This window comes from Etheostoma spectabile, chromosome 6 (assembly GCF_008692095.1).
Source record: "Etheostoma spectabile isolate EspeVRDwgs_2016 chromosome 6, UIUC_Espe_1.0, whole genome shotgun sequence".
Taxonomy (NCBI): domain Eukaryota; kingdom Metazoa; phylum Chordata; class Actinopteri; order Perciformes; family Percidae; genus Etheostoma; species Etheostoma spectabile.
Genome location: NC_045738.1, coordinates 16,248,228 through 16,274,630, shown reverse-complemented (window position 1 = coordinate 16,274,630; position 26,403 = coordinate 16,248,228). Strand labels below are relative to the sequence as shown.

The following is a 26,403-nucleotide window of genomic DNA, read 5'->3' as shown; positions in this document are numbered from 1 at the left end:
AACTTTATTAAGAGATTAAAAAAAAACAACAGAAAAGCGAACAGCTCCTGCATTTCATGAGGGGGATCGTGGACCATCTGATATGAATTTTTGGGAGTAAAGGAGTTTATGAAAAATTTTGTTTGGGGGGGGGGGTCCCGCCCACTCTGTGTATCTGTAGCCGTGCTTTGCGGAGGTCACCGCGTTTTTGTCTCCGGCGCCGTTGCGATGAGGATGTTATGTATAGGGGGGAAAGAGGGTGTCGGGGGGGGGGGGGGGGGGGGGGGGGGAAGCTGTATACGAGGAGGAGAAGAGAAAGGGAGTTGTCAGACAGGCGTTGCAGACCCTATGCAGCGGGGGAACATCAGAAAAGCCCTCGCACATTTCCCGTTATAAAAAACCAAAACATGGGTTTTGCAGTAGCCCCAGTGAACAAAGAACCGCGCCGTTTGTTTCGCTCATAGACTCCCCAAGATGTCCTCTACAGAAACCACGCCTGACGGCATGGTTGTAGTACACAAAGACTCAAACTGCAGCAATGATAATAATAACATTAATAAAATACTTTGATACTGTAGTTATTTTTTTATAGGTTTCAAACAGGTAGCAAAGTGCCTGCAACTTCCATTGTCATTAAAATTTGGAAATGTAGCCTACATTTAACTACAATGTACTCTACACAAATAAGATCAGAAGGAAATATAGTGTGATTTATTTTATATGAAATAGGCCTACGGATTTTCTGACTGACTTTTTAAATAATTATTACACGTGGGTCACCACCATGAATAACGCTTTTAGGAAACATCGGACATGGCATATATAAATTGCCACACAGTGCTGAGCAAAAGATGATGTCCATGTTTTCAGCAAATTCCTCAAAAGTGTATAGTCTAACTCAAGCTTAGCCTGTCGTTACCATCTGTGCATATCCATGAAGGGATGTACAGTGAGCATGTGTTGCGTAAGGCTACCTGAATGACAAAGTGAACTCATGAGGATGTTTGAGAAAAGATAAGATGCTCCACTTCTTTACATTTTGTGTGTTTTTATTTCTCCACCCAATCAAAAAATACATATCTTTACACATCCTACATGTGTTTAAACACTGAACTTTATGTTCACTGATGTATAAATTGCTCTTAGATGAAATTTCGGTGAAATCTCTTGATGTGTTTAATTTGTGATCCCAAGGGAGGTATTGATATCGCTCTGTAGATAACTTTGCATTTTAACCCCCTTCATTAAATTCAGTATATTATTCCCCATCACATGTGGTGTTTTCCTACACTGTAACTGTGTTACAACTATAATTACAATAACAAAAACACACACGCAGTCTTCCATTCTGGCTTATATGACAGACTGAGTATTGCATGTGAGATTCAGTATGAATATTTTAGCATTTCTTGTGAGAAGGCCTTCTGCCTTTTAATAACACAGAATGGAGCAACAGTACAATCACAAATTTTCAAATACCAGGTTTGGAAAATAGAAACATGATAACATGGAACCAGAAAGATAGTGCAAGTTTATTTACATGCATAATCACAGACTAGACGCGCTCTCTGGGTGCCAATCACAAAGGGGCTCGTTCCCTAAGGGTGTACTGCAGATGAGAACTCACAGGGAGACTCCTGGTATGAGTCCAGGATTAAAACATCCCCACTCCACCCAATAACATGGATACAAAAACAGCAGCAGGAGGAGAACAGGATTGCGTGCTGCATAATGGACCAGAGGGTGGGCTCAGGAGGTCTGCCCCCAATCCCCCCACCCCACCCATTGGAGAGGGACGAGGATTGGGTGAGAGCGTGGTTGGGATGAGGACAAGCGCCCCATAAGGGCCAGTCTCTCAGCGGTGCACAGAGTATGCCAGTGTGTCTAAGAGGCCGTCTGGATTTCCATTAAACGGGGTCCAGTGGGAGTCCAGAGCAACCAATCGATAAAAAGCATGGATCTGGGATAGTGTTTTTCACCCTTCGACACACCTCACTCTGCCTGGATGTGTGAGTTTGGTGATAGGTGATGCTATTGTACCACATAACCTTTGTGACCCTGAACTAAACTGTCTCTGTGCTCTGAATGGTCCACAGCAGGTCTGGTTTTCATTCAGACATTGCTGTCTATAGCTGTGGGCTACAATTGTCATTTGCCCACTTGTGTGCATGTGTGTGTTAGCTGCGGGATACTTGTGAAACGCAGAGTGCTGAGGTCATATTACTTGTACATAAAAAAAACCTCAATGATCTTGACCATCTGTTCGTCACAGTAGTGCTGTTTCTCTTTTTTTTTTCACCCCCGATGAAAGGCTGAGTGGCATCTTTGGGGAGATGCTGTGGTTTACTGTGCCGCAGAGACACATACCAACCTCTTTGTCCAAGAGCCCATGCAAATATCGCTTTCACCTATGGACAGTATCTGTCTTTCTCAAAGAGGACAGGCTTTATCGTCTGTACAGACATGTCCAAAAATCCCTAAAGGACATCCCTTTGACTTCCATGGCCAGATGTCCTTTTCAAGACTTTTCTGGTGCCCCGCTGTCACTTGAATGAGGCTTTTGCAAGCACAAAGGGACATGTTGGCTAAGCACCACGTGCTGATGCCATAGTGAGCGGGCTCTCAGGGATGATGTAAGACCTCATGCAAATGATAGCACATCTTGTGCTCATAAGCTGACGAGAGCCCCGAAGTCGATCAGCTGACCAGATAGAAGACCACTTTTGGTGTGGGGTTTTCACTCCTCTTTTTTTTTCTACATTTGTTTGTTTATTTGTGTTTGTTTTTGTTTGTTGTATCCATTTCCCACTGTTAAGAGAACTGGCTAGGGCAGCAGCAACACAAGTACTTACAGACAGACGGCACATTATGATAATACAACCGAACAAAAGAACAAGCAAGCAATATTTTAATAAAAGAGAGATAAAGGGGGTTAGGAGAGGTGGTGGTGGTAGAATACAATTAAAATGCAAAAACCTCATCATACTTGAAGCAACTGAGTGTTTCTCTCTGATTTTTTTTCTCTCCAGGTTGACTATCATGCAGGGACCCAGATTATGAGGCCTTTTCGTCCCAAACTCTGGTCCATCTTTGGGGTAAGTGAGCAGAAATCACCACACTAAGCTCCACTTTTAAAACCAAAACAAAATGAAGCGCAACGTGTATGGTATGCTCAGAGATTTAAAACTCCTATTGGGTATTATTCAGTGTTTACAATGCTTTGGGATGAGACAGCTAAAAGTCTTGTTGTATCACTAACTTTGGCTTTTTTAGGGCTACAATGATTACACTACAGCGGTTATTTTCACCATGTATTCATCTTATATTTTTTTTTAAATTAGTCATTAAATATCAATTTTAGTCTATAAATGATGAAAAATAGTGATAAATGCTAATTACAGTTTCCCAGAGTCCAAGGGTACATGTTTATGTTTCTTGTTTTGTCCAAAACGCAAAAATGTGAAATTTCAAAATGATGAAACAGAAAAAACAGCAAATTCTCACAAGTACAGCTTCTCCTCACCTGATGTAAAATACTCACATGTATATAAAGCTACACACACACACACACACACACACACACACACACACACACACACACACACACACCACACACCCTCTAACAACAAACATGCACCGGGATGTTGGTATGAGTGCTGGTGTCAGCTGGGAATATGAGTCAGGTAGTATGACTTCATTGCTTTTTACAGGGTATTAGGTCATCTCTTTCACTCTCTACCCCCCACCCCCCCTTCCCCCCTCCCCGTCTCTCTAATCACATTGATGCTGTACAGCAGTGACACGCCTAGTGATGAGTAAGGCTCACCTCACCGCTTGCTTCCTGTATGGTGGTGGTGAGCTCACACGCGTCACAGAAAGCTTTGACCTCAAGAGTCCTGCTTGGTTGATGCTTTAGTCTTGGCATTCTTTTCTCATTTACAAATAATGTGTTAGTCAGTGGATTTGGATGTTGCTTTTACTGTACACAATGAAAGATTGCATTTGTTTTTTAATCTGCTAAAGGATTAGGTCACAGGGGCTGTATCATACTGTAAAATGACTCATTGGGTCACATTTGAGCAGATGCTGCCACTGAATTATGATGGCATGTTAGAAACAAACTCAACACCTGATTACTAATGATGTAACTTTAACGTACATTAAGATTTAATTTTTTTTTCAGATCAGATAAAGGATCAAATGCGTCGATTAGCTGAAGTAGGTGAGCTTTAAAACCATTAATGTCATTGTCACCCATTTTTCATCAGAGATGGAAAGTAACTAAATACATTTGCTCAAGTGTATATACTTCGGTACAATTCCGAGGTATTTGTATTTTAATTTCGTTCTTCTTTTTAATGCTATTTGACTTCATTTCAGAGTAAATGTTGTGCTTTTATTTCACAACGTTTATTACTTTGTAGCTTAAGATTTTACACAGAAAATATATGATCACTTCATAGAATACGACACATTGTTTTAGATTAAACTACCCAACAGTATGTAAATACGTTAAAATGTTCTCCACTTTCACCAACTACAGCATTGAAATGCATAACAGTACACTCAGGAAAGGCCGTTGTATATAATGTGCATCCCTTCTGTGTACTTTTGATACTTTATGTGCATTTTTCTTAGTGTTTACTTAAGTAAACCTTTGAATAGAGTATTTTTTACATTGTGGTATTTTCACTTTTACTGACTGTACTCCACTACATTTATCTGACGGCTATATTTAAAAGTTACTTTGCAGATTAAGATTTGAAATTAAAACACATATTTAAATCTAATTAAATTCATTGTTATCAATTAAACTGTCTAATAGTATTTAAAGGAAAAAAAGGTCTCTCTTGGGTTGTTTTTAATGCTTTGTGGTGAGGCTAGAGACAATTTTGTACAGTACAAGAAAAGGGTCTTTAAAAGACATGTATAATGGGTTACAGCTTATAGGCACTCAATCAATCAATAATATCAATTTCTATTCCAAAAATCTTCCATTATGTCTTTCATGATCTCTTGCCAATAAGAATACAAATAAAGCAGCTCCAGCTTGACCAGCTACAACATTAAAATGTCGATAATAATGCTGATATATATATATATATATATATATATATATATATATATATATATATATATATATATATATATATATAATAACATAACACTCTGAAACGGTCAATTTAACTTAATGAGAACTTTTACTTTGTATACTGGTGCCTTGGCCTCTGGCACTTTTCATTTTGAATATGGCACTTCCTTTTGTATTTGACGATAATGGTGTTGCTACTTTTATTTAATGATCTAAGTACTTCTTCCACAACTGTATTTCATTCAGAGATTGGTCTTTTTGAATACCCAATTATTGTTATTCCTACCACAATGCCAGAATCATGTTCTATTGTGGTTCTTTTTTAAGATTATTTTTAGGCTTTTATTGACTGGACAGCTGAAGAGAAGGTGAGAAGGGGAATGACATGCAGCAAAGGGCCGCAGGGCAGAGTTGAACCCTGGCCTGCTGTGTCGAGGAGTAATCCTCTACATATGTGCGCCTGATATACCAACAGAGCTTTCTAGGCACCCTGCGGTTGTGGTTCTTAAAGTACTTTTGCTGGGTTTAGTCATCCTAACAGGACACTTTGAAAAGGTGCAGTTTTGTACAAAAGCATCAACATGGGAACATCTTTGTTAGTTGGGTTATGCAATCATTTCAGAGTTACAGATGACAAACTAATACTGCTCAGACGGCACAGTTTAGGCTCCAATCACAGCACGTTCTCAGGCCTTGTTCCTATAGTGACCCACAGTCCTTTTGTATCATTCATAAACATTATGAATGTAAACAAACCATTTACAGCTCAGTAAATCCATGTTCAGCTGTTACAAGCAGGTCCATGAAAAGCTCTGTAAAATATCTCTAGCAGCACACTTTAGTTGTTTTTAATTTGTTGTTTATGTGTTTGTGTTTAGAAGGAGTTTGGGATTGCAGGGAATTAAACTGACTGCGCTATTCAACTGGGCCATCTGTACAGCTTGATAGTGGCAGTCACGCTGGTACAGTTGCCTTGAGGAATAGTAGTTTGGTGCTTCCTGGCATGCTGGTTTAATTAAATTATCAATTCATGTGAAATCCAGCACAGGTCAGTATATCAGTCATTACCAAAGTGGGGTTCACGGAGTCACAGGGGCCCCCAAGAGCTCCTCAGGAGGGTCCCGAACGAAATGAATACCACTGTTATTGTAGACTACTCACTTCAAGGTGATGACAGTGTAGCGATAATGTTGTGATAACAGGTATATGAATTGGGATGTGAAAAAAAAAGTTTTCTTCTAGCAAAGAAGATAGAAATTAGGATCTGTGGGGAATTTGCTCAGATTTCTGTAAATTTGAGATTACTCTTACTCCAAGGCCTATATATATAGTGTTAGTTAGTTAGTTGGTGAGTCAGTTCATTTATGTCATGCCAAACATCTGGCCCATCACACATTGAATTACAAGACACCACAATTTTAGTAAACATCATTTATCATCAGGTCATGGGCTACATATACAAAAAAACAAAAGAGCAAAAGCTAAATAGCCTAAATAAATTATACCTGTTTATCCTGGAAAAAGCTTTATTTAAAATCTAATTGTGTCATGTGTGAACAGCCAACTCTATCTTTGTGAATCATCAATATCTTTTAGAGCTATTATTTCTACAAATTTCACCTGCCTTCACTGAAAAGCCCAACCAGCCAAACCCATTTAGAATAGGACGCGGACCGAAGCGTTAATTATGGTCGCCAGGTGGCGCCTATAGGCTGCACTGTAATTAGCAGAGATTGGCAGTCTACTCAATCAAGTGTGTTGATTTGCAGGTGGCTGTCGACTGCCTGCCCGGCTCAGAGGAGTTCTCCCTCACGTACCGTTTGAAGGAAACCCGGCCTAGGGGATGATATCATGATTAACTCGACTGTCGACATTTTGAAAGGTCAATAGTGACCGTGGAAAGGAGGGGACGTGTTTATAACGACTGAAGAAAAGCGTTTCCAAAGAGACACGGTAAGACTGATGAGTGAATATATGTCGCAGTGTAAACAGCTTTAAGGCTATGTTGTGTTTCGGGGTCTTATTTTTTATTTAAAGGAAACGAGCAGAGTATCGAACGACCTCGTGAACTCAGTGACCGACGTTGAGCGATATCACCCACTAGGAAGCGTTCGTTTCCATTCGGCGTGTCAGCCAGTGGGTGGCGCTTAGTGTCTCCCCTGTGCTCGCGAATGACTTGAGGTGATAGACAGGCAGCAGGGCAGACAGGGGGCGCCAGAGAGGCGCAGTGGGAGAAAGCTGCAGAATCATTCATGAGGAGGGGAGCCTAGAGGATGGACACCCAGTGGTGGAAGAAGTATCCAGACCCTTTACTTAATTAAAAGTACTAATACCACACTGTAAAAAGTACTCAGTTACAAGTAAAAGTTCTGCATTGGATTTGTTACATAAGTAAAAGTGTAAGTATCATCAAGATGGTATTCAAAGTAAAACATTGTATCTTCAATTCAATTTTATTTATAGTATCAATTCATAACAAGAGTTATTTTGAGACACTTTAGAGATAGATAGGTCTAGACCACACTCCATAATTTACAAGGACCCAACAGTTCTAGTAGTTCCCTCCAGAGCAAGCAACAGTGCGAGAATGGTGAGGAAAAACTCCCTTTTAGGCAGAAACCTTGACAGACCCAGGCTCTTGGTAGGCGGTGTCTGACGAGCCGGTTGGGGTTGAAACTAATAGTGGCAATAACAATCCCAATGGAAGGTAATGGATCAATGACTTTAAAAAAATAGTAGTAGTTTGTAGTAGTGTATGGCATAGCAGGGCACTATGCGGCATTACAAGGCACAGCCAGATGTAGCAGGGCACCGCAGAGAGTAGCAGGATGTAACAGGGCATTGATGGACGTGTTTTATAAAGTATATGTATTTCATGTGCAAAAAATCTTAATTTGTAAAGTAACTAAAGCTGTAAAAAATACAATAAGAAGATAAAATACAACATTCCTCTGTGAAATGTAGTGGAGTGGCAAGTGGCATGAAAAGGAAAGACTCAAGTAAAGTACAAATGCCTCAAATGTGTAGGCTACTTTAAAACACCCACATTATGCTCATTTTCAGGTTCATAATTGTATTTTGAGGTTGCACCAGAATAGGTTTACACGGTTTCATTTTCCGGAAAACACCATATTTTTGTTGTACTCTACATTGCTGCAGATCCTGTTTTCACACTGTGTGTTTTGGTCTCTGTTTTAACTACAGAGTGTGACATCTCCTTTCTTTTCTTACTTAACTTACTTTACAATAACATCAGCAAGCTACTGTTTTTCCAACTTTTGTCAGTATAAGGTAGGATTAGCTGGGAGACTTCTTCTATTGAGGGCGCACTTGTGGAATATCTGCAGAACAGAGACATGGAAGTACTCCTTTTGTAGATTATGGTGAAGGGGTGTGTTGTAGCTGTGTTTTGCCATTGAGAATGAGCTAGCATCTTCACCTGGAGACTGAAGCAAAAGGATGTTCAGAAACCTGTATTTCAGCATTGATAGTGTTTTTTTTTTCTTTTTTTTTACCAAGTTTGTATGCAACCAGAGACACAAAATAACGGACAGTGATTTTTTTTCTTTTCATTATATGGGCACTTTAAGTACACTACTGGAGTACGTTTACTTATTACATTCCACCACTGATGAACACTGGTGGAAGAAAACCTATTCAGAGCCTTTTAAAAAAATAAATAAAAATTAAAAGAAATACCAATACCACGCTAAAAATACTCCACTACATATAAAGGTTCTGCATGTAAAGCCTTACTTAAAGGAATATGCCACCGTTTGTTGAAATAGGGTTTATCACGGTCTCCCCTAGCTGTAGAGAGGTAGGCGGTGGGCCAACACATTTCTTATCTCAGTGCATGCATTGTTTTAGTCCGGTGCAACACCGGCAGCGTCACCGCTATTTAGCTTAGCATAGTGAATGGAATCCTATGTTGCCGGTTGGCATGTTGTGAGTAAAACTAAGCCAACAACAACCTAATTACGTCTTGTGGCCTGCGTATTCACAACAAGTTCAAATAGCTCTGCAGGTTAAGATCTCCTCGGCAGATATTGATTTGGGAATAAGTTGGGTGGAAGCACAGCTGAAGCAACATTTACAGCAGTAAAGTACAACAACATACACATTAATGCATCAGCAATATTAATTCGGAAACATCATATATAATACAAAACACTGACAGGGAACATTTATACTGCACAATCAATACCTTTTACTTTTGATACTTTAAGTAGGAGATAGACTTATAACATGTGAACCTATCCTTTTAAAGTGAAGGAATACCCTGACCTTACAGACCTTACTGACATGCTGATAATGAGACAATACAAATATAAACTGTAAAAGCAACTGGAGACTAATGCATAAAATAAAGATTATGAAATAATAAGTTAAACATTTTAAAAATAAAAAGATTAAATATATTACATCTACAAATTTTAACTATCCAGGTGGTTGAATCATGTCTATGTTCATTACATGTTTTGTAAAAATCTTAATCTGAAAAGTAATTGTAGCTGTCAAATAAATAGAGCAGTGTAAAAAATACTGCATTTCATCTCTGAAAAGTAATGGAGTAGAAGTATAGAGTAACATTCATATATTTAAGTTAAGTACTTCAGAGTTGGTACTCGAGAGGTGAGATTGTTCACCACTGCAACATCACACACATTTTACACCCACAGTAGTAGGATTATTTGACCTGGGTGTGGTATTCTGTCCCATGTACAGTTTCCTCAATTTCCTCCTGGGACAGTTATGTCCTCATGTTGCTGATTGAAGTAACGAGATAGGCGTCCAATCCTTCCTCCGTCATGGTTCCTATCTGTTTAGACACGCACACCCAAGAAAACATCAAAGATGACACATTTTGTTGCCCGTCTCAGCAATATTTATTCTACATTTTATCCTGCACATTATACAAAATGATAAAAACTTGTATGGTAAGCTAAACAAAGGCTGACAGAGCAACAATTGTTTGACGTTTGTACATGTGATACAATAGAAAAGGACAGAATATCAAATGTAATATTTAGTTTTACTTTGAAAAGCAAACAAAGAACAATCAGAAATCTAAAGAACAGACTGTTGCGTTGGGAGGAGATATGGTTATTAATGATTAATGCACATTGTGTGAGCAATGGTCTCTTGAACAGCAGAGATAACAGAGTGGGAGACTGCATTACAAACGAAGCTTCTGCTGACACACAAAGCACACTCATGGACAGTTGACGTGTTTCCAAGTAACTGACTGTAGTGGTTTGTCAAATGAAAGATTAATTGCTTCTGTGAACTGTTAAATTGTACAAATCATCTTGCTTTGTTTTACATTTTCTGAAAACTAATCAAGACATGAGATACATTGTATGTCTGTGCAGGAAATGGAAATGAGGCGATAAGGTATGAAGAAAAGGAGCTGTTCTTTAGGTTTTGCAACTGGAATGGCTGTTTGTAGTAGCCTAGAGATTAGAGTTTCCTTCTGCGCCAAATATTCTTATGCTGACATACTTATTTGTCAATGCTCTTTTTTTTCCCCCAGGAGAGCAGCGGGTAAGTGGCTCATAATGGAGAAATAAAACCTCTAGATTGCACAATGAGCACGCCTAGTTTTTGTGCTGCCCCATGGAATGCCATAAGGGCAGGAAAAAAAACGATGTAAAACAGGGACAGCGAGAGAGCTGACTGCAAACGCATCGTTCAGTATTTATTTTCATAAGTTGCATCACAGTCTGTCATGCCTGCTCCTGTCTAACAACTTGAAGAGTGCTTTTGGGATTCTGCAGTGTGTGTCAGACCAGCAGTAGTAGTTTGATAGTTGAAAAGTCAAATTTGGCACACCTCATCATTTAACCCTTGTATGGTATTTGGGTCAATATGAAAAAGAAAAAAGTAAACATTTTTCTACCTGAAAATCAATGGCCTTACTTTACTTTCTGTGACATACATGTATTCCTGACTCAATTCAGAAAATTATTCTGGATATGACCACTTATGTTTTTTCCATAGTGGATTTTTAACATGAATTATAACCTTAAAACAAACCACACTTCCATTTTTCATTGTGTTCTAGTAGAGACTGATTGCATTCCCTAAACATATGTTATCTCAATTGTTTGAAATTGAGATAAAGACAATATTTGTTAACAGATTATGAAGTAAGATTTTATTTCAGAATTGTTTTTAAAACCCCAAATTACTCACGGGTCAATATGACCCGAGTGATACGAGAGGCGCCCGAAAGTGAAGATTATACAAGGGTTAAAGCAGAATCCAAATAAGCTACAAACAATTATGAACCTTTTTTATTTTTGTAACTTATTTCGTTGTAATAACAACAACCATAACAATGACAGTAATAACAGCAGTTGGAATACATCACAGTGCAAATTACCAGAGCATTTGAAAGCAGAATCAATTGGTTAAAGAATCAGAATCAGCTTTATTCGCCAGGTATGAGGACACATACGAGGAATTTGTCTTTGGAGCATTGTTACTCGCACTGTGCTTACACATACATATCAACCAAAACAGAAATAGTGCTCGTATTATGCCTTTTGGCTTTCCCCCTTTCCTTCATCATTTTTGTGCATGTTATAGGTTTACAAAGTGAAAAAGCCCACAGTCTACTTACCATCTCCAACAGAAAACACTGTTCACCAACTCCTTCAAACAGCTCTATTGTAGTCCAGCCTTTACTTCTGTGATGAACGTGCGTCACTTTGTAACACACGTTAAAATGCTCGCCTAGCCGCTAGCGTAGCACTCCCTCATACTTTGCAGCTGACTAGCTAGCAGTACTTACTGCGCATGTGCATCTCCCAACAAAGATGGAACAGAAGTGCTGAACAGAGATGCCTCACTCTGTAGCTAAAACAGAGAGCTCAACACACAGGGTGAAAAGGGGAGCTGCAGCAATGTGCAACCTGAACCTCTAAATACAATTTATGAACTTGAAAAATGTGCGTAATATGAGCACTTCAACAACAAAAAAAGTTGACAAAACAATAATTGGCAACTATTTTTCATTATCAATGAATCGTTTTCGTTTTTTTTGCTTTAAAAGTTTTTTTTTGCTGGTACCAGCTTTTTCAGTTGTAATAAACTGAAAATCTTGTCTATATGGTTTGTGAACCAAGTTTTTTTTGTTTGTTTTTTTAAGCCTTGTAATGTTTTGCTTTGTTAGACCCTTCTTGTAGAAGATGCGGCTAAAATGGAAAACCAACAAGTATTTAGGCGAAACAAAGGCACGCGATGTGTCTTCAAATGCTAATGAGCAGAGTTTTTAAAGTACAAGTTCATTATTGCAGATTTGTTCTATAATCTGGGCAACATGTCAATTATCGCAGCTTTCTGATTCAGGGATCTAGCTTGCGTCATACCTGATTATCCCTGTTCCAACGCGATAACATTTGTGATGCAATAGAATTATGTTTGGGCACACAGACAGCACAAGAGAAACCCAGAAGGTTTGGAGAGTCTTAGAAAAGCATGTGGAAGAGAGACATTTGGGCTGCATTCCAGGCATTCTTGTCCTAGTGTGACTTTCATGAAAACCCAAAATGTAAAATCAAAAAAAAAAGAGAGGGAGCAAGAGAGGTAGAGAGGACATGGTGAACAAGTGAGCTGTTTGTATAGGGCTGTGTGACTCAGAGGGAGCTTCAGTGGGTGACGGTTCCTTTCCACTGGAAGGCCACGCCGAAGCCAGGATACTCCCTTAGCCACTGGACCTGCCCCATGCCCAACACACACACACACAGACACACACACAAGAATAGACTAACCTCCATTTCCGTGGTGAGGAGATACATATACACACACACAGAAAACGTATTTTCCCCCTGCATCAGATCTTGATTGGACCTGTGACTCCATTAACTCCACCCCGAGGAAATAAATATATAAGACCAGAATCATCTTGGGCTTGAGTGTCAGACCTTTTAGACTCTCAAGATGACTTGTGGGAATTATTCTATCACTCACTGGGAATATGGGACAAAGATTTTGTGGACTTTTCCCTCTTTGGATTCAGTGGATGAGCTTGCTGACAGGTTATTTTTCTGCCATGGATAACAACAAAACAGCTCTTTAAGGTTATGATTTCCATGTACTTTGAACTAGTTTCATTACCTTGCAATGTTGTGTGTGTGTGTGTGTGTGTGTGCCAAGGTCATCTCTGCGTCGTTCCAAAGCGGAGAGGGTTTGTTTTTTTTGCTCTATAAAATTGAAACAGAAATTCTTCCTTTTATGTATTTGCTTTAGAGTTCACAGTCACAGCTGTTTTCAACCAGGAACGTGCACTAGGAATGCATTCTTCATAGCAGCAGGGAGGAGTAGGGTGAGATTCGCACACTCACACACTTTAACCCACCTGGGAGCTGTTCAGTATCATCAGTGTCACTGCGTTTTATTGACAGACCACTTGCACCAGTCGCTCAGGTCAGTCTGTCTGCGAGGGCTCTGTCTGATTGAAATGAGAGAGGATAAGATAGGGCCAGTGCAGGGAAAGATAAAGCTCAGCAGCTGCTCTGTGTGAGTGTGCACACAGTCTGTCTAGCCTGACTCCTCCTCGCCGCCCCACCCTCCCCTGCTCTCTTGTGCTCCCGCCCCCTCTCTCCCTCTTCAGCAGTAGGTACATGTGCAGTGAGCGACAGCTAGGAGAGCAGTTCAGGGCACGAGCCAAAGGCACACACACCCACCAGCAGAGAGCAAGACTGCATTATTCAACGGATCCTCTTCTCTACGCTCCTCTGGGGTATGGCGCACACACTCACAGCAGCTTACACACACACACTGAAACCAGCAGATCAACTTCTAGAAAGGTCCTATACTCTCACTTTTAGTCCCTTCAGCAGGCTGAAGTCAAGAGGTTCCCATACAGCCGAGGTAAGGTTCTACGCAGATTTCTGTCTCCCTGTGAGACTTTTGTGCGTGTTTGTTACACTGGTAGACAGTGCTGCTGTTGTGTAAATCATAATATGGTGCTTGTTCAGTCAACTCATAGTTTAATTTAGTCAGGGAGTGGTGTGGAAGGACTTTGTAAATTGCTAAGCTGTAGCTCATTTCACTGCCTGCTGTTATAGAAGAGTGGAACATCAGACAGCACCTGGTACTGCACGCCACATTTTGGAGTGTGAGTGGATGCTTCATATATTCAAAGTTAGGCCAAGGAGTACTTATGTGAGTGTATGGGTTTGCTCCTGTGGGCGTGTGCACGCATCATGTGCATGCATGTGTGCGCCATCCCACCCACAGGGCGTGCATGTTCTTCTGTTCACTTTAGATAATGGGGGGGTGGAGGGATGGATGGCAAACTCCACCTACTACTGAACCAAATTGGACAAGGCTTTCCTGCCGTTCAGTGGGAAAGGACTCTTAGGTTGTGTGTGTGGTTAGCTGTGATGGATATGATGGAAGTTTTGTAGTCAAACGTGTTTAGCCACAGTTGCAGGTGATAACAATACTGGCACATTTATTAAAATTGTTGAAGGCCTCATTCATCCATAATAGTTGTATAGAGGATTTACAGATTGACCTGTTTAGATTTTCTTATTTCCCCCACAATTTCAAATCTACCCCTGTACTCGTTTATTCATTATTCTGTTAGCGCACATTGAAAGCAGATGCATGTCTCTTCATCAGGGCATTTTGCAGCATTTCTTGATATTATGAGCCAACACTTTGGTGGAAGGATCTGTACTGGTGTAAGTGGTTGTGTGTGAGATGATCACTGCAGATCACGCTGTGGAAGTAATTGGAAGCTTTTGTTTGTGTGGTATGCTTCTATTTTAGCAAATAGTCAGTGGAGAGCAGAGAAGGAAATCGTTTTCATTTATTTTTGTGTTCTTGTCTACTGCTATACATTTTAAGAGTAATTGTCAAAGTCTTTAATTGCCTTGTGACTGAGCCTAAGGAAGGGTTTTTTGGGAAATAAGCTTGCTTGGGAGTGAACTGCATAAACCGCTCCTGCAACAATTTAATGGAGCCGGAGGAGAAAATAGCATGGCGTATGTTATGACAGTGTGTCACACTTTGCAGCGGAAATACCAGTGTGACAGGGTTGCACTAAAAGCAGGAAAAGGGCAGGAAAGCTGTTGCACCTTCTTTCATAAAATAATTGGAGTTTTATATCCAAAACATCTGAAGTCTAAAAAAACAAGAACCGAGGAAAACCATATCACATTCCTGTGAAAGAGCTCTGCCTCTGCAAATTACTTTGAACCGCACACAATTGAAATACCGAAGAGGTATTAAATTAAGTTTTATAGATGTGCGGACTGTGGAAAAGGGATACTGGAATACATTATCATGCAGGACTATGAGCCGACCCAGCGTTGAAGGCGGGTTGCCCAGACAAGGATCATAGTTACGCAAGACTGGAACATTTCTTCGGTATAAACTCCATTAAAGTTTAACGTGTGATTCAACCTATGATTAGGTGCACTGTGTTTCTAGGCAAGGCAGCCTTGATACTGTAGTTGTCATTAACTCGCCTTTCTCCTCCTCCCCCACAGCCAGTGACTCACCCCCTCCGCACCTCTTTCTGAGCCATTATTGCCATGGAGACCCCGAGCCAGAAACGCACCAGCCGTGGTGCTGCCTCCCCGACCCGCATCAGCAGGCTGCAGGAGAAGGAAGACCTGTGCAACCTCAACGACCGGCTGGCTGTCTACATCGACAAGGTGCGCTCACTGGAGTCTGAGAACGCCGGACTCCGAATGCGCATCACAGAGTCAGAGTCCACGATCACCCGTGATGTGTCGGGCATAAAGGCAGCCTATGAGGCAGAGCTGGCCGACGCCCGCAAGACCCTGGACCAGGTGGCCAAGGAGCGAGCCCGCATGCAGCTGGAGCTGAGCAAGATCAGGGAGGAGCACAAGGAGCTCAAAGCCAGGTAGGAGGAGCATTTGTGGGGGGTGGAGCTTGAAAGGGAGTGGCTTTGTTACAAGAGGAATGTCACAAAGGGGTTGTCTACACACATATAGTACAAGGTATCATATTTATTGTATAAGATAATGTATTATGTATAACAATACACACAACATGTAGTTAGTATTTTGTGCATCACTCATTACTCTGTTTAATGCATTAGAATAAAACAGGCTTTCATGTAGTTGTACTTCAAATTCAGCGGAACCGCCAGAAGCCGTCCATAAAGCTTTCAAGTCGTTGCAGTGTTGATGACATAACATTTGTGTGCTGTTATCTTTTTGCTTTGTGGGGGAATTCCCTGTCTTTTTGGCAACTGATCCCACAGTTACTTGGGAATGTCCCTGTAGCTGTGATACATGAGAATTTAAGGCGGTTTTATATTGTAACACAGTGCAAGATAATTCTGTTACATCATTCTTTTGGAAAACAAAGTTAAGCCACAAAGGTAAAATGAGAATAAGTTATATGTGACATAATTTATGGTATCATTAATTTGGTATTACAATATGTCACTTGCTTTTCACATCAGCTGGAGCAGGTTTGTTCTGGCATCTGTTTTTGTTTTGAATAAGCATTATTCATGATGCTACAGAGCCATCTGCAGCTCAGGTTTTTGAGGCTTTATGTTTTATGTTTTCGAAACATTGTAGTGGTTAAGACAGAGCTGCAGTCAAAGCAAATGAACAGTTCACACCTGCTGTTCAGTACAACTGAGGTGACACCCTTATTTTCTACGAGGAATGCAGTGTGGAGCGTGCAGCCATACCCAACATCGTACTGTAGAATACATTCCTGGTGGTTATGTTTGTGTGACTCGTCAGTTGGCGAGTTGTGTCACTTTCAGCTCCCGGGGAAGTTGGAGATGACACACCTTCAGCCAAATGGGCTGCACCTTTAGCACACAGCCTGCTCTGTGAAAGTAGAATTACTGCCTTAGTGATAGTATGTCTTTCATTACAGCATTTGACACAACTTTGCTTTAAAAAGCTCTGTTGCTCATTTGTTGTAATTAGATCAATAGTAACATTTCTAATTTCTATTAATTTTAAACAAACTGTAAAGTGTGTGTGTGTGTGTGTGTGTGTGTGTGTTCACACACTCTGTTGTGTGTGTGTGTGTTTTCACACACACACACAACAGAGTGAAATCCCATGTGGGATTAATAAAGTATACCTTTCTTCTCACCTGAGGTATGGTGTTAAGCAGCAGGTTAACAGTGTTTTCCTCAGCTGTTTCAGCCACTTAGGCGAATGTTTGCAGATGAGCATACTGCCGTAGGCCTCAAGGGCTGTGGCTGTTGAGGAATGTGTCAACGTCTTTGCAAAGTGCACCTTGGGGCTAGAGGGCTCTTAGAAAATGAAACTACTAAATAGAAAGTTTTTATACTCCCCCAGTACATTTACTCCCATCCCAGTGCATGTGCTCCACCCCCTTTTTTAAAGTGAAAGAATATAGAGAAAGAAACATTCAACACAAGCCTTTAAAAAAAAAACTAAAACTAAAAACAAACCGAAGGCAAATTGTCAGTGTTGAAAGAGCAGCGGGTGTGTACAAGGGGAACACACAGCCCCCCCCAGCACAGCATTTGGAATGACAAATAACAAATGTGGAAGTTCTTCTTTATTTTGGGTTTTGACTTCAATGTGGTGTCACTGTCCCAAGCTCATCAGTCTATGGTTTGTACATTTGCAATGTGTGTTGTGTGTGTGTGTTTGTGTGTGTGTTTGTGTGTGGTGTGTGGTGTGTTGTGTGTGTGTGTGTGTGTGTGTGTGTTGTGTGTGTGGTGTGGTGGTGTGTGTGTGTGGTGTGTGTGTGTGTGGGTGTTGTGTGTGTGTGTGTGTGTGTGTGTGTGTGTGTGTGTGTGTGTGTGTGTGTGTTGTGTGTGTGTGTGTGTGTGTGTGTGTGTGTGTGGTGTGTTGTGGTGGGGTGTGTGTGCTGGCTCCCCCCCCTAAAGGTGTTGAGAGAAAAGTATTAAATTATTGTCTTCCAGAATATCCCCCATGTCATTATGCTTCTTGGCAGGAGAAGCACCAACTCTCCTGCAGCAACACTGTTTCCAAGGAAGCAGATCTTTTGACGCATGTGTGGTGGAAGAGAATCACTCAATCCAGCCTCGACCGGCTTTAGCTTTTATACTTCAGCCAGTGTGTTTGGTTGCCATGGAGCTCAGAGTCTTGGCTTCACTGTGTGACCGGGTGGTGATGGTGACTCAGAGTTTTTTGTGGACTCACTGTAACAGTCAGTCAGGTTTATTAATACACACTGTGACGGGCCCTACTTTGACCGGCCCGTGGAGCTGAGCTTCAGGTGGCAGCAGCAGGCGGCGCCGCGACAAAGACTAGACATCTACGTCTCATAATATGTTGACTTTTTGTTGGTGTCCTTGGTTATTTCCCTTGAGGTTGACAGAACACAGAGCAACAGGTGGGGCCGTCACTGCAGTTCAGTGGACTGGACACACCTGTTTAGTCCAAAGGCACGACACTGCGTCTCTTCACACACAACTTTGTATGCATAACTACTACCGGACAGGAACAAATGCTGTCGTTGTTCCCCGCTCCCCCACAGCACTTTTTGACTTATAAATAATTTTAAACTAACTACAAAAAAGATACGCATAACTTTGCAAAAGCATGTGTGGGTGGATAGTGGTGCCAGGTATAAGGGGGGAAAACAACAGGTCAGGAAACAGTGAATAGGAGTCCCTGAGCTACAGAACTCTGATCACAGGTTGAAGACCTTGTTCAGTCATCTCTCCATTAACAGTGAAACAGTGTGTCTGGCTGGTGTCTCGTGCCCAGTCTAACCTTCCAGTAGTGCTGCTGGCAGTGAAACATGAGCCTTTGTGAGGGAACTGGCTCCTCAGTGTCACTGGCGCGACTCTTCCTCTAAATCCTTAGTTAACGCCTCACCCAGGCAAAGGGAGTATTCACGATCTCCACATGTGTATTTAATCCTTTTATTGATACTATTTTTTGCGAAGGATGTGTGCTCATATGGGAACTATAGAGCTGAAATGACTACATGATTAATTTGGCAGCTATTTCGATAATCGTTTAATCAACTACTCTCTTAATCAGAAATGCCCCAAAAATTCACCGGTCCAAGCTTCTCAAATTTAAACATCTGCTGGTTTTCTTAGTGTTCTATGATCTTAAACTAAATATCTTTTTAGGTCAAGCCAACTGAACACGAAAACTTGGGCTTCAGGAAATGGTGATGGAACTTTTTACCTTTTCATTGAGATGTGAAAATAATCGTTAGCTGTAGTCCGACTTAACTGCATCAACGATAATGTATAATAATAATGTGTGTGGCGTGCGTGTGTCTGTGTATCTGCTGCATGCTGTCTAAAATCAAAGGCAGCGCCCCTTTTTGATAAAATACTCAACTTTGAACTGCTCCTTTCGGGCACAGTGTGTCTGATAAGGACGAGACTCTACTGCAAGGGTTGAACAGTGAACCGCCAAACCCTTTTCCGGATCAGATCTGCTTTGAATACATAAGAGCAGGGATTTACCTCGCCTGAGTCTGCCCCGACTGTTGGCACAGTGTGGCTTAGGGTGTGGCAGCAGCAGGTAGATGAAGCTCTCAGACAGTCTGGCGGAACAATGTTTTCAAAAAAATGGATTAAATAAGTGCCATGGTAGAACGTGTCCAGGCGCAGCAAAGATTGAAACTCAACATAATACAAAGATTCAGTGCTACACTGTACATGTTCTTGTGCTGTATTCATGGACTGATATGCAATGTTGAAGCCGACTATCAGACAGCACAGCAGGAAGTGCTCTTATCTTGGAGCACATTTCCATTTCCTTGCTTTGGAATTTTTGCTTCCTGTTAAATATGACCCATAATTTTTGCAGTTTATTATTGCTCATGATCCCCCACGATTCTCTTTGATTCTGTTAAGTGTTTGTTCTACCAGGAACTGCATTTCCTCGTAATAGCCCATTCAGATGTAAAGCTGTATTCTGACCTTTTACTCGTTACAATCGGAGACTTCATTTGCCTCGTCAAACACTTCACATAGTTTTTATTGTCCTATCCGAGCTGCACAGTAGGCTCTGACATTTATAGTACAAAGGAAACGGACCTCACACACTAGCAACGCATACAATGTGATAAACACAAGCCTTGTAATATTTAGCCAACCTTCACCCTGAGAGGAAAGAGGAAGTAAAAGGGGGAGAGCATGATGGAGCAGTGACAGAGGTTGACGTCATAAAAGGTGGTCTAATATTAGTCACAGCTTGAGTTTTAGTGAGTCAAGTTTCTATATCTAGCTTGAGGAAAACTTCACATTTGTTCCTAAGGTGACACATTATACCTCGGTTCCATTATGGGGCCATGTTTTGGATATCAGGAGGAGTCATTCATGCTGCTTATGTCAAGTTTGTTGATAAAATGTTTGCCTTCAAAGCCTCTTCCTAAAATGGACAAAAGCAAGCCTGCTCTCCACTTGTGGTCATGCTGTTCAGCCTTTCAAATGCCTCGGCTGAAGCTGTCTTTTAAGAGTCTGGTGGCAACAGTTTCTGCAATAGTTTGTAGTTTGTGTGTTTGTTTTACTTCATTCTTTTAAATATAATTTATAAAATAAAAATTGCTTTTTTATTGGTAGTTACAAAAATTACATGTTATTTAGCTGATGCTTTTATGCAAAACAACTTACAGTTGCTATATATATCGCACACCTCTGGAGCAACTAGGGGTTAAGTGTCTTGCTCAGGGACAGATTGGTTGATGTAACGCAGCGGGAATCGAACCTGAACCCGGATCTCCCTCACCAAAGGCATGTCCTATCACTGCACCATCACCTTCTGAAAAATCTGTTTTTTTGGTGTGTGTTTTTTTTTAAAGTAAAAAGTCAGGCAGAGCCCGACGATTACTTTTATTATTGTTATTATATCTGCAGGATATAATTTTAATTAATAGCTTGATCCAATAGTGAAAAATGCTCATCCCAATTTTCTTATCCAACCAACTGTCCAAACCCCAAAGATATTACATTTATTAACACCAAAGACAACAAACCTTCAAATTTTAGAAGCTAAAACCATATTAAAAAAAAAGACTTAGACCATTACCATTTAAGTTGCAGATTATTTTTCTGCTGACATTGCCTACAAGAAATGAATAAAACAAAAGATTGTTCAGTACTGCGGATAAAGGGTATAGCTTCAGTTGAAACTATGGCACATTTTACTGTATGTACCTTCCTTCCAATATTCAAAAGAGTGATTATGCAGACTTGGTAAAAAAATGTATGACTTTAACGTTGCGGTTATTAGCCCAGAGTAATCAGTGGGAGGAAAAATGAAGATTGCCAGCTTCTTTCAATTCTGTGTTGTCAAATACCAACCTTGACAGGTATTTCTCTATTAAACACTAATGTGTGGAAGCTCCCCGTCTGTCCACGTCATTCATAAATGACAGCCTCACCATAATACAAAGTCAGCAGCAGCCATTAGGAAACATCTCCTGGCTTCTTTTATCCTTTAGATTCAATAATTATTGTACCAATAGACCTTTTTCACAGCAGACATGTTGACTTTTCATATCAGGAAAGGCACAGGTATAACTAATTAAATTAACAATGGATTCCTTCCCAGGAAGTCAAGGGGGCAGCTGGCATAATACCAGGAGCATGGAACTGCCTTCATTAATGTTATTACCACCATCACCAATTTATGTTCTTTATTGACATCAATCAAAAAATGTCTTTTTTCAAATGCATCCGTGTCATTGTTACTGACAATATCAGCGTCATGAGTCATGCTCCCTGAGGGGGAGGGGGAGGGGGAGGGGGGAACCCCTCAGTTTGTATGCTGTGACAACAGACAATTGTCTGTCACATTGAGTCATGCAAGGGTAGATAAGAGTGCAGAGGAGAGCCCGGCGAGACTTCAGGTGTTCTCCAGCAGTGATGTAAATTGAATCATTCGTTCTAAGCGTCACAACATTGAAGACACTTCAAAAGTACAACTGTGCTTTGCATATGAGAGCAATAATAATAATAATAATAATAGTAATCATCTTAAAGAGATACATTATTTATGGGCGCTGTTTCTCATATTTGCCCTTAGGTTTCTTTACAGTGCAACATTACACAGCAGCAGTAGCTAAACCAGAGATACTGAAAGCTAAAACATTCATGTTCATAACAGATTTCAGCTACAACTAATGAATGAATAAATAAAATGGCTGGCACAATTCCAGTCCAAAACCCAAAGATTCAATTTGCAATGATAGAAAACCGAGACAAATTTGCATTTTTGCTTAAAGAATTACTTCAATGATTAATGTCTGATTATCAAAATAATTTCAAATTATGAATTAACCATCTCAGCTCCGGAACTGATCATTTTATTTTACAGAAATCAAATTCTTTATTCACCTTTTTTTTTTTCTGATACTGCTGATTTATTTTGGAAAGGTGATGTAGGTATTTGTTTAATGATTTCTTACAGCTTAGTTTTGTAAATGATACTATGTCCTCCAGATAATGCCAGTAGGGTATGGCTGGCTGGTCTGGTGACTATTTGTTCTCTTAACCCTTAACAGAGTGCTTTGTAATGGAGGACAGATGTGGCAGGCCTGTAAATGGGCTGAATGGCTGCTGTATGGAGCCGTCTTTGTTTAGTTTATTCGTATGAGGGAGTTGGACTTGGACCGGGGGGGAGGAGAGAGAGAGAGAGAGTTTTTTTTCAAACTTTCCATAGAGCTTCAGAGTCGGCCAAGCCCTCGATGACTCACTTGCACATGGACAGGGTAAATCACTTTAAGATGGTGGGACCCCAGTCTCTCTGTCTTTCTGCCCAAAGACCAGCCCACTGGGGAGTGAGCAAGGTCGGGTGGACTGTAACCTCGCCCATCCCTGTCCTATATGGTTAGTTATGTTACAATTGCTCCGTTTCCAGATCTGCAAAACGCTCATTTACTCTGAAATGAATTAAGTTAAATGGGATGTGTAGAGCAGTTCTACAGTATACGGGACACTGAGTTTGTATGGAGGCTCTTTCAGCTTTGAAACAATCCGAGACGTCTCAGATGTTCTGCATTCACTGTTGTTTATCAGGACTCGCACAAGCACGCAAGCGCATTCCCACTCCTCTGGCATCTTGGAAAATAGTTTGCATGTTTGTTTTTGCTTTTTTAAACTTGTCAGCCGGGTGGGGTTCGCCAAAGAAAAGAGGACACAGAGTGCCAGAGTTAAGACAATCACAGGAAAGTCACAGCACATTTTTCAGTGTTTTAACAGCTCACCTGGCACTATGCAAACTCCACCTTTTTGTCTTGTATGTGTGCTGCTAGAACACATTTGTGTTTCTGTTTAATCTGTCGAGGACTCACCAGTGAGCTCTCCAGCGTTTCCTGTATGGATGTCTGTCTGTTTTGTCTGTACGTCAGTCGCGTGAGAGCACCGGTCGCCAGGCTGGTCCCACAACCACAACTTGGTTACACTCCAGGCCTCAAATCCTTCTTTTTTTTTTTTTCTCCCTCATACGCTACCAAAAGCTCACGGTCTCATTAACTCCACATGGGTTTAGCAGAAAGCTAATATTAGCCATTCTTTCTTCCCATGTAGTTTTCATTATAATATATAATTTTTCTTGTTAATGCAAATGAGAATTAAACTCTTGGATGCAAATTGAGCCACTCTTCCCATTAGAATGATGCAAATTGCCAATTTAAGAAGTACAACTAATATGCAGCACACATGTGTGGAGCGTCAATGTTTACAAAGTCTCTTCTGGCAGTGAGCTATTCCTGTATACTAACATACGTAAAAATGTTGAGGCAATGCAGCTGAACCTGTTACCAAAAGGACACAGGGTGCGTTCAGAAGATAATTAGAGATGGTTTCTGTTTAATTGCAGAGATGGGAAGTAACGAAGTACAAATACTTTGTTACTGTACTCAAGTAGATTTTTCTGATATTTTTACTTTACTATTTATTTTTTAGCCGACTTTTTACATTTACTGCTTACATTTTTAACACGAATATCATTACTTTCTACTTCTTACATTTTACAAAATTGTCTCGTTACTTATTCAGTGGAGTTACTGTTATTATTATTTGCGTCTTCAATACCGAATTTAATCTAATTGGATGTGAACATATGTTGCACTTGATGCACCTCTACAAGACTACTCGATAGATTTGGCGGCATTCATTCGCAGCAATAGTGATAGTGGTACTGTTAGCACATAGTAGTATGGACGGCAAAATTATTGAAAATGAAGAAAAGGGAAATCCCAGAGATTCGGCAGACAAGCCGAAAGACCTTCCCAATCATCCTCGGCCTTATCTGAGAGAGATGTTTTGAGATAGTAGGCATCAAGAATAACTCCTGGCCAATGTGCTGGGGAACTTCTTAATTAATATCTGTATAGTAATTCATATTTTATACTTTATTTTCTTTCCAAAAGCCATATTTGATTCACAACTGAATTCATATCTTGCTGCTCAGTCAGAATCTTATTAACCTGAAATCCCAGTCTCTGTCACAATCATCATTTGTGATGTTTTAGGTCTATTGGCAGACATCCATTTAAAATGTAGGCAACGGTATATAAAGAGCCTTTTTCCATGTACTTCTACTTGAGTACGGGAGTGAGTACATTTGCCATTTCTGTTTAATTGTCATCTACTCTGAATTGTACACATGACGCTTTTCAGGTCTGATCCAGATTTTTTCAAAGACAATTAACAGGAAACCCTTTAGTCGACATAGTAACTATTAACAATTCTTATCTTGATTTATCACTTGCATTCCTCATCTTTGATCCCCTGTGTACTCTTGCTTGTTTTATGGCACTGTAAAATAGAAAGTGAATGGGTGAATCCTTGCAGTTAATGGGATTCAGTACCAGGAAAAAAGTAGCTTATGAACTAACACAAAGACCGGGCAGTCGGCGTCTGACTCACGCTCAGATGAATCATCAACGAATCATGCAGGGAGGAACAAGGGCCGTTTCATGTGCCTTTTGGATAGACTTTTTCTAAAAGGTAGGACACATCTTCTTTCTTCACTCGTTAACTGACGCTGTGTTTGAGGAACTTTTAAAAAATGCGAATTGTTGCAGGCATGAAATGGCACAAAGGGAGAACATGTGGTTCTTTTCAGTGTACAGAGTTTGCTTTGCCAACAGCTTAAATAAAACCATGAGTTTGACATGAGAGAACATTGCATGTCCTCCCTCCCTCTCTGTCTGTCCCCTCCTTCTCATCAGAAATCAGACACGCTGGATATGTGCTCTGCTTTAAGACTGAAAACACTAGCAACTCTGTTACCATCTGCCACATGTGGATGTGAATGGGTGGCCCCTGGCAAATGCTGCGTTGTTGTCGGTTTCTGGTGATTAATCACACACACACAGACACGCACAAACACACACAATCCCTTTTATTCTGTTTCTCATCCCTAAAGAGACACAGGAAACAGTCAAGTGCCAGCTTGTAATGTTTACTTTAAAGCATTTTTTGGAAGAGCGTTGACTTGAGCAAGGCTCGTTTCGCAGTGTGTCCTTGAGATCGTGGTTGACACTCCTCCCATCTGTTTATCTAAGTGTGTGTGTGTGTGTGTGTGTGTGTGTGTGTGTGTGTGTGTGTGTGTGTGTGGGTGTGTGCGTGTGCGTGTGCGCCCTCGCGCGCGCGCGTGTGTCTCAACCCATACCTGCTGTACTACATGTACGTATTTATTTAGTTTGCACTTAGTACAACAGTGCATCTTGGAGGTTGTGTGCAGACCTGTAGCATCTTTTTATATAGAAGTTAAAGTATGTCAGCTCAAAGTTGCTTTCGCATTTCCACAAGTGCTGAAACAATCAGTTGATTGATTTATCGATCGACTGAAAACTAATCAGCAATTTTGACTGATTAACTAAAGAGAGGGGAGAATGACATTCAGCAAAGGTGTGCAGGGCAGAATCAAACCCAGGCCCACTGAGTCGAGAAGTAAATCTCTTATCTGGTCGCCCGATTCTCGGTTTTAAATCACTGTAGATTATTATAAAGGGAACTCAGAATTAGTCAAAGTGATACTGAAATTAATTCATAGAGGTATTTTTACCTATTATAAATAATTTGAATCACCGGTTTTTGATTTTAATATTGATCATTACAAAATAACCACTGTTGTCGCAGTGCTACTGGAATGTTTAGAGTTGTGAGGTTTTGTGCATTCCGATTATGTATCATCTCTTAAAGCTGAGTGCAGATTCAACTGGATGTTGTCCGAAATAAGATAAGAGGACCAACCGTCCTCCCAGTCTGCATTTGGGCCACTGCTTGTTAGTAAATAAGATACCTGAGGGTATTGGACCGGTTGAACAAAACAAACAATTGGAAGAAGTGACTTTGGGATCCGCGAAATGTGGTGGGAATATTTTGCTCTTTTAAA

The 26,403-nt window shown here is 40.6% G+C and overlaps 1 protein-coding gene across 5 annotated transcripts in view; it reads left to right on the top strand.

The window, feature by feature from the left end:
* Positions 1 to 6,830: 6,830 nt before the first annotated feature.
* The window catches only part of LOC116691689 (prelamin-A/C), a 36,560-nt gene continuing 16,987 nt past the window's right edge, over positions 6,831 to 26,403 (top strand). Inside the window, exons 1-3 of one of the 5 annotated variants that reach the window (XM_032519519.1) lie at positions 6,863 to 7,024; positions 13,695 to 13,820; positions 15,580 to 15,959. In XM_032519519.1, the coding sequence (XP_032375410.1) occupies positions 15,625 to 15,959 (335 nt within the window). In that variant the 5' untranslated portion in view covers positions 6,863 to 7,024; positions 13,695 to 13,820; positions 15,580 to 15,624. Of the gene's footprint in view, positions 7,025 to 12,877; positions 13,159 to 13,691; positions 13,952 to 15,579; positions 15,960 to 26,403 lie in introns of those variants that run through there. The other 4 variants (XM_032519520.1, XM_032519518.1, XM_032519521.1 and 1 more) reach the window with 4 other exon arrangements.